General features: G+C 40.7%; 1 protein-coding gene across 1 annotated transcript; it reads left to right on the forward strand.

Moving 5' to 3' along the window:
• The first annotated feature begins 493 nt into the window (after nt 1–493).
• On the forward strand, nt 494–8,998 carry LOC109902273 (endothelin-2). The gene is made up of 5 exons (XM_020498519.2): nt 494–661; nt 3,318–3,468; nt 3,859–3,972; nt 7,475–7,540; nt 7,684–8,998. Exons 1-5 carry the CDS (start codon nt 604–606, stop codon nt 7,772–7,774), a joined length of 480 nt encoding a protein of 159 aa, XP_020354108.1. The 5' UTR covers nt 494–603; the 3' UTR covers nt 7,775–8,998.
• Nucleotides 8,999–16,176: the final 7,178 nt, after the last annotated feature.

Genomic DNA, 16,176 nt, shown 5'->3' on the forward strand with positions numbered 1-16,176 from the left:
TCACCACATGCCACCACCATCTGCCAACTCCCCATTATTGGATAACGTTCCCCCTGAGCATTGTTTCCACGGCACCCTGGCCTTCTCTTGCAGACTCCATGTAGTAAAGCAGGCAATCAGGAGCCATCTCTCTCCTTTTCCTCATGGTCTTCCACTCCCTTCCTCTCTCTCCTTCCCTCCTACCCTCCCCCTCAAGGCTCTCGCCATATGTCAAACATCACTCAAAATATGACAGAAAAAGTATATGTCACACAACAAAATTGCATGTGGACAGTGAATGCAACATGCTACAGGTGATAAGTGAACTGTTGTCTGTCCAGTTGGGGAGTTGTGGTGGGGTGGAGTGAACATACCTGTAGATTCCTGGAATTTTCAGCAGAGGCTCAAACCCTCTGGAGGAGTTGTGTAACATTGTAGCAGCAGGGGGCAGGGCTTCCAGTGTGACATCATGGGGAAAGAGCACTATAAATTGAAGGCTACGGCTCAGACACCTGCAGACAAACAAGCAAGCAGCAAAGCAGAAGACAGCTGGGATAATTTGCCAAAGCGCATTTAAGGATATTATACTTCACCGTGAGCTCTACAAACAGACCAACAGCAACCATGTCAGCACACGCCAGCCTGCTCCTTCTCATCACCGTGTGTGTGTCAATGCAGCAAGGTAAGTACTACAGCGCTATTATTATAATAGGATTTAGGATTTGTTATTTCCTCCACAAGCAAACAGACTTAATCATGTCATTGAAGCATTGAAAAATAATGGTCAAGTGTCTTCCACTGATCATTTTCTGAATGCATAACTTACAAAATATCAGAAAAATATTATTTTGGAATGACGCACTATACAAAAAAAATATGACATTATATTGAGGTTCTATGCTACTGTCTTGCATCAATAAAACACTAGCTGACTTTCCATTTAAACAAATTATTAGCCCTATAAAATGGTGACATGGTGCAGCATTGACTACATGTTTTCATTGTCTAGAGCAATGTAAAGACTTACTCATAAGCACACTCATTAAATTGAGTGACAAGATATACAAAGCAACAAAGAGACACGTTTCAGCAAGCCCCGTTCCAACTGTCACGTCATCAATGAAGATTTATCGTTAACACATTAAAACCAATGTTGAATCTCACTTCAACCTTGCTGACTAGCTCAGGGGTACACATTCTCAAATGTTGATTATCTGTAGAAACTCTTCATCTCACACAACAAATTAATGATCTTGTATTTGAATGATCTTCGTTGTCAAAAGCACCTTAAACTTGAACTTGTGAGAGCATGACAATGTTTGCTTGCTGTTTGTAGACTTGTCATTGTACAGTCAGAAAATACCAGAGGCTGTATCATCATACTCTGGTCATCTCTGTATAGGGACAAATGAGATGATATGACTCCACTGAGTCAATAAAGAGGTGAAGTTTCCTCTAAATGTCTGCCCTTCACTATTTGAATGTTTGAACAGACAGATGACAGAGATTACAGATGATTACTAGCTTTCCAAGGAAATGATTGATTAGACTGGTGTGATAGATCAAGGAAAATAGCTGAGTACTGGTAATAATACACTTGTATAGTGTCCCTTTATGCTGTTGGCTGGGTTGGGGAGTAAGGGATTACGACAAAAAAATGTAACTGTAATCCATTACATTACCAGCATTTTTAAATAATGTAATCAGATTACAGATACTTTTGAAAAACTAGATGATTACTTTGAGGATTACTTTTAAATTCAGAAAGGATGTTTGCGGGCCAAAAATATTTGACACTTCTGTTTTCTCAATGACATTCAAATCAGCATTGAAAAAAGGCGCAAATTTAAATTTGTTCCACCTGAGTGAGTCTGACCACAAGTCAGAGACCACTATGATGACGCACCAAATGTGTTTGATGGATCGTGGGAAAAGAGAACGAATAGGCTTTTGTAGGCTACAGTCTAAGCCTTCCAATAATGCGATTGTTGTCAGCATTCAAAGATTATCCAACTTGAATAAACACTTGGAGGTAAGGATGAAGCTGCTTGTCAATCATTGTTTTTGAAACCACTGGACAGCTTGTGAAAAATGTGCAACAGCCCCATAGTGCGGATCCCAGCCTACGGAATAAAAGTGGGGCTTTTATTGCTCAATCTAATTCACGCTGATAAAAAAACTAAAAATCCATAGGCCTAATGGACACATGCTCAAACTCACACACTTTTGAATAGACCTTAACGGGGCAGTCTGTAGTTGCTACATCCATTTTTGGATTTATAAATGATATATATATATATATCCATTGATTCTTGAAGAATATAACTTATAAATGCCTCATGAGCTTAGTTCAAATGTCACACTCTATGAGAACCCAAAAGATAAGCTTGTTTTTCTCCATTGTAAATGTAATCAAACACTGTATAGCCTACATACATACATGGTTAAAACAATACTTTTTATATCATGATTGGTTAGTCCTTGCATCCATAGCTCTGTCTATTAATCTGAGAGTGGTTACATTTCTCCAGGCCCATCCCTCAGTTTTTTACCAAAACAGAGGCGGGGCGATTGTTTGGTTATTGTTTCATCTGTGGATTTGCCCTTTAAACAGCTGCATATTATCAAGATATCAAAGTGTCAACAACAAAAAGGTAAACAATACGCATATAGCAAATGCAGCATATGACATTCATTTTTCACATGTAAATAGTACTTTTCAGTAGTGCTCAAAACATACCATTTAATGAGAGCAGCATTTATTTTTCAACTCGAATCAATGAGCACAATCAGTACTCCATGACAACAAAATCGTGAACAACAGAGTAAGGCTGGCTAATACGTCCTTAGTTTTGGGTTTGTGCTCAGGTAAAACAATTTGGCTAATCAATACTTCCAAGTCCTATTCTTGAAGATCAAGGGGTATAAACATTTATTGGAATGACTGGAATTCTGGTAGACTTTGGTTTTGAATGTAAAATTATAATTTAATCATATTATTATATGTAGTTGAAAGAGATGGGTTAGAAGAATTCTACATAATCAAACCATAAAGTAAAATTGAACATCCTTATAAACTTTAACATAGATTTATCCTGCAATAGATGTTGTTCAATTGGTAACATGCATTTTTGTCTTCTTCTAAATGTCTCTTAAGAGGAAAGTAATCTAAAAGTAACGGAATGTAATCAGATTACGTTACTGAGTTTGGGTAATACAAAAGTTACGTTACTGATTACAATTTTGGACAGGTAACTAGCAACTGTAATGGATGGTGGATCGTATGGTCTTGATGCACCAGGATTGGTTTCTAAGCTATATCCTTGTCTGTCATGTAGGTTCTGGACATCCACTGTCAGAGAGGCCTAAATCCAGTGATCTGGCTCCACCTCACAGAGTGCGGACCAAACGCTGTGCCTGCAACAACCAGCTGGACTCTGAATGCCACTACTTTTGCCATCTTGACATCATCTGGGTCAACACACCAAGGTGGGCACACATACCTCACAGAAAAATATGTATTTCTAGAAACACGAAACACATGCACATACACTTACTTACACTACACACCAAGTACGTCAAACAAATACCTACTCAGCTTTGCAGACATATACTTGAGCAATTCACTTATGTGGGTCAATTACATCCCTGTGTGATGATATCAACATTATCGATCAACGTTAATATTTGCATCCTTTTTATATTTTAGCTGTGCATCACTATTATCAATATGCCATTATTCTGGCAATCCTCCCTGTCTGGCATCACTGCATTTTCATTTTATTAATGTCTAGGAACTAAGTCTATAAACATTGTGGTTATATTTTGAGGGTGACTGATATAACTGATAGTCCCTTTCTTTCTTTCCCATTTCTGCAGTAAGACCACTGTTTACGGTTTGGGCAGCCCTCTGTCACGTCGCCGTAGGTCCGCCGGTCCCTGTGTGTGTGCGGACTCTGACGACCACACCTGCACCAGCTTCTGTCTGGACAGGTGAGTTGGGGTCAAAACAATGGCCAAGACACCTTCACACACACCACCACTGCAGACAGACAGATACTCAGTCACTGTGGAATGTAATTACTTGTATTAGTCAGCCATTTGAGTACACAGAACAATAGGGACTCCCCGTTGGAGCTCTTCAAGGTGCACAAGGCGTGGTAGTCTGAGAGCATAGCTCACTTCTCTGGGATGCTATTATTAGCTTGACCGAGTGTTATTGTGTGTATCACACAGGCGTTCCCTCTCATGGTGGAATGAATCTGCACCACAATGTTACGGAGTGCCCGAGGGGGCAGTGTAATCCCAGGCTGCTCTAGCATCCCCACTGCATGTTTTGATTGGCTGAGGGGACAGGGGAGTGAAGTGTGTAGGAGTCTCAAGCATTGAAATGCTGAGTTAAGGATTAATGGTTCCTAAGGATGAAAGAGAAACAAATACATGCACCTAGAGACACCCAGAGACTCATTGCACTCATTGTTCCTCATTGGGAGACAAACCGGGGCCGTTTTTCCAATTAGGGACAGATAGGGCTCTATTCAATCCGTTACGTTACAGCTGGATTGAAATTGAAAGGCAATGTTCCCGCGTTAGCGGAGACTGCATTCACAGTAAACGCTGCATACAGTATGTCGGCTCAAATCCAAATGACCTTGACATTTCTAGCACGCAGTCTGTAACGCTTCAGCGATCCAGATTGGATAGATCCCTTAGATATTATATTGTAAATACATTATTGTTTGGTCTATGACCTTGCAATGATGTCAGTAAAACTTTTAGTGTACAATAAAGAACAATAAAGTTGTCTTTAGATTGCCAAATTGGCAAAAAAAAGAGGCAACAGTTCTTTACTGTCACGTTCTGACCTTTATTTCCTTTGTTTTGACATTATTTAGTATGGTCAGGGCGTGAGTTGGGGTGGGCAGTCTGTTTGTTTTTCTATGATTTGGGGATTTCTATGTTTCGGCCCAGTATGGTTCTCAATCAGAGGCAGGTGTCATTAGTTGTCTCTGATTGAGAATCATACTTAGGTAGCCTGGGTTGCACTGTTTGTTTGTGGGTGATTGTCTATGTTAGTGGCTTGTGTCAGCACAGGTCTCATTTGTAGCTTCACGGTCGTCATTGGATTATTGTTTTTGTATAGTGTTTCAGTGTTCAGTGTTTTCTTTATTAAAATTCATGATGAACACATACCACGCCGCATTTTGGTCCTCCGATCCTTCTCGCCTCTCCTCTTCAGATGAAGAGGAGGACGACCGTGACATTTACACACCTGATTCTTTGATCAAAGGTATTGTGAGAATTCACGGATATGAGTTTGTTTGAGGGGTATCTACAGTGCCTTCAGAAAGTATTCATACCCCTTGACCTATCTACTTTTTGTTGTGTTACAGCCTGAATTCAAAATGGATTAAATAAAAACATTTTCTCACCCATCTACACACATCACTGTTGGCAAGCTTCCTGCCATCCAGGACCTCTATACCAGGCAGTGTCAGAGGAAGGCCCTAAAAATTGTCAAAGACTCCAGCCACCCACAGCAAACTGTACCGGAGCACCAAGTCTAGGTCCAAGAGGCTTCTAAACAGCTTCTACCCCCAAGCCATAAGTCTCCTGACCATCTAGTTAAATGGCAACCCAGACTATTTGCATTGCCCCCCCTCTCCCCCTCTTTACACCACTGCTACTCTCTGTTGTCATCTATGCATAGTCACTTTAATAACTCTACCTACATACTACCTCAACTAACCGGTATCCCCGCACATTGACTCTATATCGGTACCCCCATGTATAGTCTCGCTACTGTTATTTTACTCCCCAGTCTTTTAACGATAACAAGCATATCTATAACATGATGCTTGAAAATATGGAGAATGGTACTCCGTAATGTGTTGTATTGAATTTGCTTCAAACAAAAACACTTTGTATTCAGGACAAAAAGCATTACTTTAGTGCCTTGTTGCAAACAGGATGCATGTTTTGTAATATTTTTTTTCTGTACCAACTTCCCAACTTCCTGTCAATTAGGTTAGTATTGTGAAGTAACTACAATGTTGTACATCCATCATTCGTTTTCTCCTATCACAACCATTAAACTCTGTAACTGTTTTAAAATCACCATTGGCCTCATGGTGAAATCCCTGAGCGGTTTCCTTCCTCTCCAGCAACTGAATTAGGATAGACGTGTCACGCTCGTCATAATCACATTCAGACCAAAGCGCAGCATGATCTGGGTTCCATATGTTTATTGAGTGAAACGCACAAAAGAAACAATAAAGATTGAACGAAACGTGACGTTCTGGAGTGCTCACAGGCAACAACACAAAAACAAGATCCCACAAAACACAGTGGGGAAAATGGCTGCCTAAATATGACCCCCCCCCCCCCCCCCCCACTTGTCACACCCTAACCTAACCAAAATAGAGAATAAAAAGGCTCTCTATGGTCAGGGTGTGACAAGACGCCTGTATCTTTGTAGTAACTGGGTGTATTGATACACCATCCAAAGTGTAATTAATAACTTCACCATGCTCAAAGCGATATTCTATATCTGCTTTTTTATTTTTATTGTACCCATCTACCAATAGGTGCCCTTCTTTGCGAGGCATTGGAAAGCCTCCCTGGTCTTTGTGGTTGAATCTGTGTTTGAAATTCACACTGTGTGTGGTACAGAGATGAGGTAGTCATTCCAATATCATGTTAAACTCTTATTACACACCATCCGAGTCCATGCACCTTTTTATGTGACTTTTTATGCACGCTTTTATTCCTGAACTTATTTAGGCTTGCCATAACAAAAGGATTAAATACTTATTGACTCAAAACATTTCAGCTTTTAATTTTTTAATCATTTGTGAAAATTTAGAAAAACAATTTAATTTCAACCTTCTGGGGTATTGTGTGTAGGCCAGTGACCAAAAAAAACTAAATTTAATACATTTTTAAATCAAATCAAAGTTTATTTGTCACATGCGCAGAATACAACAGGTAATTTACAGTGAAATGCTTACTTACAGGCCCTAACCAACAGTGCAATTGAAGTAAATAATAGGTATTAGGTGAACAATAGATGAGTAAAGAAATAAAAACAACAGTGAAAAATAACAGTAGCGAGGCTATAACAGTAGTGAGGCTATATACAGGCACCGTTTAGTCGGGCTAATTGAAGCAGTATGTACATCTAGGTATGGTTAAAATGACTCTGCATATACAGTACGATAAACAGAGAGTAGCAGTAGCATAAAAGAGGGGTTGTAAATTCAGGCTGTAAACACAACAAAATGTGGAAATTGTGTGTGAATACGTTCTGAAGGCACTGCATCTTTGTTTTCTCAACAGTAAAATTCCACCAAAATTCAAGGTTCGCAACACTGAGGCAAATTGCTGTGTCATTTTATGGTTTATTCCATAGCTTTTGGAGAACTCTTTCACTGATCACCGTTTTATGATGTCATGTTCAAAATGTCTGCCCCATCTCTCTCTCTCTTGTGTGCAGCTCAGATAACTCTTCACCCCAGACTGCCATTAAGAGCTCCCGTGCCAATCTGTTGACTTTCCTTAGGTGAGCTTAAAATAAGTCCTGGAACAGCTGTTTGCTATTCTGGTTATCAAATTAAGCATAGGCTGTACACAGAATTATTTCATATTGTACCACAAGATGACCTTTGTGATATTGTTGCTGACCAGTGTCTCTTTCCTCCATAGATCTATGGTCAGAGCCTCTGAGAGAACCTGGGGATGGGCTTTCCCACCCAGGAAGGAAGCAACCAGGGCCCCTGGGCTTGATGAGCGCTAAACGACATGGCATGGCAGACAGAGTAAGAAGAGCAAGTACCAGAACAAATTACACTACTCTAACATGGAGAGGAGCAGAACAAAGGGCTGCTGGTAGAGAGATGTGTCACATGCAGGAAGGCCACAGACCGGTGGGACTGCCTGTTTGTTTGTCGGTTTGTACCCATAAATAGAGGTTGGAAAACAAAATGTGACAGAGGCCTGAATACATAGAATAGATGCTAGATCTATCTTGAGGGATGGATCGGGCATGATGCATACAGGCTATTTGTGCAGCAAAATATTTATGTTAGGGGCAGGAGGGACAAGGGTGGTCCATGCTACTGGCAGACTCTGGCCAGGTAGCCGTAAAGGAGAGAACACTTGATGTGTGTATGCTGGTTGTCTGTGTTCAAAACAGTGGCAGACCATTGCTGTCATGATGGAAAGAATGTGACAGGGAGAATATGACTGACAGGCTACTGATACGATCATCAAAATGATGTATGAGAGAACCAGTGTTTTACTCTTTCTTTTGCCAACATATTTAATCTCTCCATTATTTGATTGTATAATAACAACATATGATTGCTATGCAGGTTATTCACCAGGGGAAATGACTGAGGTCATTTAAAGGTGCAATGTTTAGGATTATAGACTTAGTGTACTTAACATTAAGAATACCTTCCTAATATTGAGTTGTAAAGTTGACTGGATGTCCTTTGGGTGGTGGGCCATTATTGATACACATGGGAAACTGTTGAGCGTGAAAATCGCAGCAGTGTTACAGTTCTTGATACAAACCGGTGAGCTTGGCACCTACTACCATACCCCGTTCAAAGGCACTTAAGTCTTGCCCATTCACCCTCTAACTGGCACACATATATAATCCATGTCTCAAATGTGTCAAATCTTAAAAATTATTCTTTAACCTGTCTGCTCCCCTTCATCTAGAATGATTGAAGTGAATTTAACAAGTGATATCAATAAGGGATAATAGCTTTCACCTGGATTCACCTGGTCAGTTTATGTCATGGAAAGAGCAGGTGTCCTTAAAGTTTTGTACACTCAGTGTATATGTGTGTGTGGGTGGGAGTAAAAAATACATAACATCGAAACATACGATATGGTATATCATTGACTATTTATTCAATTCTTGAGATTTTGATTTCGACCACTTCTGTATTGAGTGACTGTGTGAAGCAGTGTGTAATAATAAACTAATTAATGTTTGAATTATAAAAAATACTTGACTTATTCTCCTTATTTGATTGCTTTGACTAGATGATGAACTCTACATTTACATACAACACAGTGTAATAGTTCCATTGCAAATGTTCTGATGGGTCAAGGAGTGCAGCCGGAATGGACTTGTCAGTCTTTGGTTTATAAACCTGCAAATGAACATATTATAAAGGGAATGTGAAGGGACAAGGAATTGCACCAAAGTCACATGTGGCCAATTCTCCTGTGTTGTTTTATGGTGTGATACAGAACAAATCAAATCAATTTATATAGCCCTTCGTACATCAGCTGATATCTCAAAGTGCTGTACAGAAACACAGCCTAAAACCCCAAACAGCAAGCAATGCAGGTGTTGAAGCACAGTGGCTAGGAAAAACTCCCTAGAAAGGCCAAAACCTAGGAAGAAACCTAGAGAGGAGCCAGGCTCTGAGGGGTGGCCAGTCCTTTTCTGGCTGTGCCGGGTGGAGATTATAACAGAACATGGCCAAGATGTTCAAATGTTCATAAATGAGCATGGTCAAATAATAGGTCTGGGGAAGGTAGCACGTCCGGTGAACAGGTCAGGATTCCATAGCCGCAGGCAGAACAGTTGAAACTGGAGCAGCAGCACGGCCAGGTGGACTGGGGACAGCAAGGAATTATCATGTCAGGTAGTCCTGAGGCATGGTCCTAGGGCTCAGGTCCTCCGAGAAAGAAAGAGAGAAAGAGAGAATTAGAGAGAGCATACTTAAATTCACACAGGACACCGGATAAGACAGGAGAAGTACTCCAGATATAATAAACTGACCCTAGCCCCCCGACACATAAACTACTGCAGCATAAATACTGGAGGCACATCTAGCCCGTGGGATAAGAGACAGGAAGCATATTCAAGTTGCCTGGGTTTAAACAGTTTTTTCCTGGTGTATACTTGGGACAGAAAGGGAAACACCTAATAAGCAATGACTGAGCACTTTTAATTTACTGAATCATATAAATTATCACTCCACATCATACTATATGTACTGTTAATTGATGAGGTTGGTGTGGAAAAACAAAAGGTCACTTTAGTGTTGTGTGAAGAGTGGACTTATTAATGAAAACTCATAGGTGAGATTGAATGGGCCATTTCTAAACTATGTAACGTACAGTATATGATTATTAATTTGGCAGTGGTGTAGAACCATACTTTGAACAGAGTGTCCTGAGACACCAAGCCACTGAAGGGACCGTCTCACCAGAATGTGAAACGTTGAAAGGATACCATTAGCTTATTAGTAGCTTATTGATGATGTAAACATGTCTGTAGTGAGAGCAACATGCTATAATGTTGCATTGTTACGTAAATATGGGTAATTGTAGCTCTCCACAGACCTATACATTAGGATTCTCCATTCACTTCACTAGGAAACAAACTAATAACTATAACTGTTTTGAGAAATACTCTCACATGCTGATGTATGCCACGTGGAGCAAATAATCAAGAAATATAATATTATTTTTCTATTTCTGTACAGTAGTTTCACCTTCTCCCAGTCTCTTAAGCCAACGCAAACACTGCTCTGAGTTCAAACGGAGGCCCAAGGTGGATAAATGGCCAAGGAATAAAAAAGCTCAAATGAATATTTATTTATTTATTTGCCCTTCAAAAGCAGGCCAGTTTGTATTGTTATAAGGATCTCTTGGCACATTTCCTATGACCAAATGTGTCATTGTGGTAGTCTCCTGCACCACCCATTCTTAGTTATCATGACCCCTTGCTGACCTGTAGGACATAGGCCTATTGCTGAGACGATGAGTAACACTGGAAATGGTCTTTACTGGGGTTTTTAATGAGATGACTTTTAAATAATCGAATCTCCCCTTCGGCAGTGTGATGCAATCAGCCCAATTCCAGTCATACTTGTTGTCATACATCTACTGTAGAGTACTCCTGCGGCCTGGCTCTCCAGACAGGCCCCAGCATAGTCCTCGTGTTTCCTCGTGTCACCACAACAATAATAGACCAGAGGGCAACAAGGTCACACCATGTCCCATAATGTTCTCTTATATTGTACATTACTCAGATAATTGTGAATCCACCTACAGTTCTGCATCAGAAATCTATCCTCTGCCAAAACCCTGCTCCATTTAAAGTAACCTGCTATGCTCAAATCTGCTCAACGGCAACAAGGGTTGCAAAACTCAGATAATTTTAATTCCCATAATTCTGACGCAGGAAGTGTTTCAAATGTACCCTGGATGTTTAATTTCCAGTGTTACTCATCGGCTGGGTAAACCTTTCGGTTTTCTATGAAATGGTGTTGGGTTCTAAGAATATGAAATGTCACTGAGGGAGAGAGGGGAATGTATAATGTTTACATTCTGTACGGATATATTATTGTTAGCCATCAGGGATCCTATGGGAGGAAAAAAGACACAGTCTGGTACGAGTCAACATGACAGCCGTGAGTTGGGGAGGAGTGAGCACTTTGGGGCAGAGGTCAGGTCGGATGAAGTGAGGAAGAACAGATATCACTAAGGTTCTAGCAATAGAGATACATTGGCTGTTCAAATGTGCAGGAGGAGACTCAGCCTAGGAGAACAGGTTAAATATCAGTGCTTGTGTGAATCTGTCTTTTGTCTTATGCAGCTGTATCGGCCCAATGGGTGAATAAACTTGGTTTGAGCTTTATTAAGCGTCCGTGATGTTTTAATAGGTTAATTTAGAACCTAACAGTTGGCACTGCAAGCAGGGTTCACCACGATTTAAAGTTGAACTAGAGATTCCGAATCAGTGAAACAGGAGCCGGCACCAGAAACAAGGTAGGCACAGTTTCTACACCTGTTATCACTAATTCTGACATCTTGGGGAGATGAAAGTCGTAGGCTGAACCAATTATAGGACACGGACCTAGAAAGCCTGAGCTTATTTAGTAGTCCAATTGTATTACGACCGGTCGTAGCTTTAAAGAGGGTAAGTCCTGAGCACGATAGTTCCTGTGGAGGGTAAATCTCTTAGAGACAATCGATTTACCCCGATTCTCCCTGTAAAGCAGGGCTAGAGGATTTTAGTAAAGCCATGGAGGCGCTGAAAGAAGCGCACAAGCATTCTAGCAATTTGGTTTGAATATGGGAAAAATTTAGCAAACTGGATGAAATTGGTCAGCATTTCCCGGCTAACGGAAGTTCCAATCTAATAGAGCAAGATGCGTTGAGAGTGGAATATAACTCTGAGCACTTCACATATGTGCGAAGGGTTAATAATATGGCCACAGGGAAAGTTACTAACTATGGTTTCAATGGCCAAGGTAAGACAAAGAAATGTAGAGAAAAAACATCAAAGTGTAGGGAGTGTCACGACTTCCGCTGAAGTCGGCTCCTCTCCTTGTTCAGGCGACGTTCGGGCGATCGACGTCACCGGCTTTCTAGCCATCACCGCTCCATTTTTCATATATCCATTTGTCTTGTCTTGTTTCCATACGCACCTGGTTTTCATTTCCCCAATCAATCTACTTGTATATAACCCTCTGTTTCCCATCATGTTTTGTGTGTAATTGTTTCATGTTATGTGGTGTTAGTTTACGCGCTTTACTTATATGTTCCGTTTTTTGAGCGCGTTTGATTTATGTAGTGCTCTCATTTTTTGGAACTATAATAAAGTATGCCTGTTCATTATACTCTGCTCTCCTGCACCTGACTTCGCCTCCAATACACCATTGACAGGGAGGTAGATCCCTGTTTTAGATGTGGGGCCGTTGGTCATTGGAAGAATGATTGTAGAGTGGGAATGGAGCCTGCTGCATTCGGAGGAAATGCTGCCATGCAAGCATTTGCATCTTTTTCAAAGGAGCCGCAACAAATCCCCTTGAAAGCAGCAGGACAGGTAAACAGCAGAGCATTGCTTCTGTTAGAATAGTGGGTCAAAGAGATTATGTTTTTTATGTGAGGGGAGATGTAGGAGACCACGTCTTACACAACTTTTTAATAGATGCCAGGGATCAAATATTCCTTATGATGAGAAATTGGCTAACTTTGCCACAAGAAAAAAATATTTTGGGTTGAAGAATCTAGACGAAATGCCAGGGGAATGGATTCTAAGAGGTATCAAATTAAAATGATCTGGCCAAACACTCCTTACAAACTCAGAAAACCTTGGGAGTGTTTTTAATCTCATGAGACGTTTTCTGTCCTCTTATTATGAAATAGATTTACATTTTACGGCGTCTTATCCTGACATAGATTTATAGAATGGACAAAAGGGAGGAACGGTCACGAGAAATTAGCAAACCTAAAATGATTTTTTTTTTTGTACATGAACATGAAGGGCATTGTGGTGCATAGTGAATGCTAACGAAATGTACACTTTCTTTTCCAGAAGAGGGGGTTTCCTGAGGATATGGTCTGGGGAGAGCAGTTAGTGAAATTCTGCAGTTTTATAAGTATAGAGGTATCTGGATTAGGCCATAAACAGAGTTCCCTGATAATTAAGGCCTGGTCATGTGTGTGTCTTTGACCTATGGTTTACCACACCCACACCAGCATGCACACACAACTCACCAGGTATGAGTATTTGTTATTGGTGTTCATCCCATGGGATTTATTGTGTGGGGTTTTTTCACTCTGGGTTTAAACTTAGTACGTAGAATGATGGAAATGTTTGAAATGTCTGGGTTGGCACCCCACCCTTGGGTTGGCCATGGCGGAGAACTTTGTGGGCTATACTCGGCCTCGTCTCAGGATGGTAAGTTGGTGGTTGAAGATATCCCTCTAGTGGTGTGGGGGCTGTGCTTTGGCAAAGTGGGTGGGGTTATATCCTTCCTGTTTGGCCCTGTCCGGGGGTGTACTCGGATGGAGCCACAGTGTCTCCTGACCCCTCCTGTCTCAGCCTCCAGTATTTATGTTGCAGTAGTTTATGTGTCAGGGGGCTAGGGTCAGTTTGTTATATCTGCAGTACTTCTCATGTCCTATCCGGTGTCCTGTGTGAATTTAAGTATGCTCTCTCTAATTCTCTCTTTCTTTATCTCTCTAGGAGGACCTGAGCCCTAGGACCATGCCTCAGGACTACCTGACATGATGACTCCTTGCTGTCCCCAGTCCACCTGGCCGTGCTGCTGCTCCAGTTTCAACTGTTCTGCCTGTGATTATTATTATTTGACCATGCTGGTCATTTATGAACATTTGAACATCTTGGCCATGTTCTTTTACAATCTCCACCCGGCACAGCCAGAAGAGGACTGGCCACCCCACATAGCCTGGTTCCTCTCTAGGTTTCTTCCTACGTTTTGGCCTTTCTAGGGAGTTTTTCCTAGCCACTGTGCTTCTACACCTGCATTGCTTGCTGTTTGGGGTTTTAGGCTGGGTTTCTGTACAGCACTTTGAGATATCAGCTGATGTACAAAGGGCTATATAAATACATTTGATTTGATTTTAAATGGTTTCTGAAGGAAAGGGAAAGAAAAGGGAAAGGAAATACTTAATGGTGTTGAATGACCTGTGTTCTGACTTTCTGGTGAGAACTGATCAATCTCACTAGAAATGATCGAGACAGGTGGGATTTAATTATAATATGAATGAGAGACACCAGTCTCTAGTCTATTTTACCATTACCTTATGGGATACCATTATTTTCTTATGGAGTTATCAAGAGTTGTAATTCTAAGTTGATTTAACATGCAGTGTTGTTTGTTCTTGAATCACGATGTGAATCATGTGTTCAAATGAGAAATTACCAGTTCCCTGGGGCCCTGGTCCTTGGGTAAATATACAAATATATTTTGTTCAGTGAAAAATATATGTTAATATGGGTTGACAGTTACTCCAAATGGATTGTGATATGTGTATTGCTGATTTCATTTTTGTCTTTGTTTTGATACAAATTTCACCAGCTTGGGTCTGCTGTATTGTTGGTATTCGAGGTCAGTACAGGTGCATCAAAGCTGGGACCGAGAGACTGAAAAACAGCTTCTATCTCAAGGCCATCAGACTGTTAAACAGCCACCACTAACATTGAGTGGCTGCTGCCAACACACTGACTCAACTCCAGCCACTTTAATAATGGGAATTGATGGGAAATGATGTAATATATATCACTAGCCACTTTAAACAATGCTACCTAATATAATGTTTACATACCCTACATTATTCATCTCATATGTATACGTATATACTGTACTCTATATCATCTACTGCATCCTTATGTAATACATGTATCACTAGCCACTTTAACTATGCCACTTTGTTTACATACTCATCTCATATGTATATACTGCACTCAATACCATCTACTGTATCTTGCCTATGCCACTCTGTACCATCACTCATTCATATATCTTTATGTACATATTCTTTATCCCCTTACACTTGTGTCTATAAGGTAGTAGTTTTGGAATTGTTAGCTAGATTACTTGTTGGTTATTACTGCATTGTCGGAACTAGAAGCACAAGCATTTCGCTACACTCGCACTAACATCTGCTAACCATGTGTATGTGACAAATAAAATTTGATTTGATTTGATATTCCCTCCCATGGTTTAGAGTGCTAACTCCCTGATCTGGTAACTGTTCCGAAAGGTCGCCAGTAAAATAAGGGAGAATCATCTAATTTTGAAAATGGTTTCAGTATGTTGTTATGCTCTTTGACATTTGTCTTAGAGATAATGGTATAAAGAAAATTAGAAATGTAATAATTTATCATACGGTGAATGGATGTTCTGGATTTCCAGATTCAGAAGTGTCTTGAACTGTTGTTTTGCTTTGTTCTCTCTCAAGTTATGGCGAATGTGATGTCAGATGGTGTCTTAATGCATGGAAGGAATAATTTGACCACGAACAGTGTGTGAACCTCAAAACCCTGCCTAACGGCTCTTTCTTCAGCCGTTAGGGAGGGTTTTGATGCGATATTGACTTTTAACACTCCTATCAACCTGGGTACGGGCGGCAGGAGTACACCATGAGTCCTGAGACCGCGGATGTGGAGTGAGCATGGCGAGAGATAACATTCAAACTTCTCTCATGCTGCTGGTGTACTGGTGGAAATGGACCAAACAGAATGGTGGTGGCGGCTATGGTGAGTGGGAAAAACTGATTTATTTATTTGAATATTGAAATCGGGACATTATCAAGGGCCATCAAATGTGACAGGCAAGAGTTACATATGTGCCGTTTGGAAGATGAACTGTAACGCTATCTGAAGAAGAACCACTGAAGACACACTAGAAG

This window comes from Oncorhynchus kisutch, linkage group LG2 (assembly GCF_002021735.2).
Source record: "Oncorhynchus kisutch isolate 150728-3 linkage group LG2, Okis_V2, whole genome shotgun sequence".
Lineage (NCBI taxonomy): Eukaryota > Metazoa > Chordata > Actinopteri > Salmoniformes > Salmonidae > Oncorhynchus > Oncorhynchus kisutch.

Excerpts from the sequence above, each read along its gene's own strand:
- LOC109902273 (XM_020498519.2), top strand. The coding sequence starts at position 604 with ATGTCAGCACACGCCAGCCTGCTCCTTCTCATCACCGTGTGTGTGTCA. Across the intron at positions 662-3,317 it reads GTGTGTGTCAATGCAGCAAG|GTTCTGGACATCCACTGTCA; the intron begins GTAAGTACTACA and ends TCTGTCATGTAG. Across the intron at positions 3,973-7,474 it reads ACCAGCTTCTGTCTGGACAG|CTCAGATAACTCTTCACCCC; the intron begins GTGAGTTGGGGT and ends TCTTGTGTGCAG.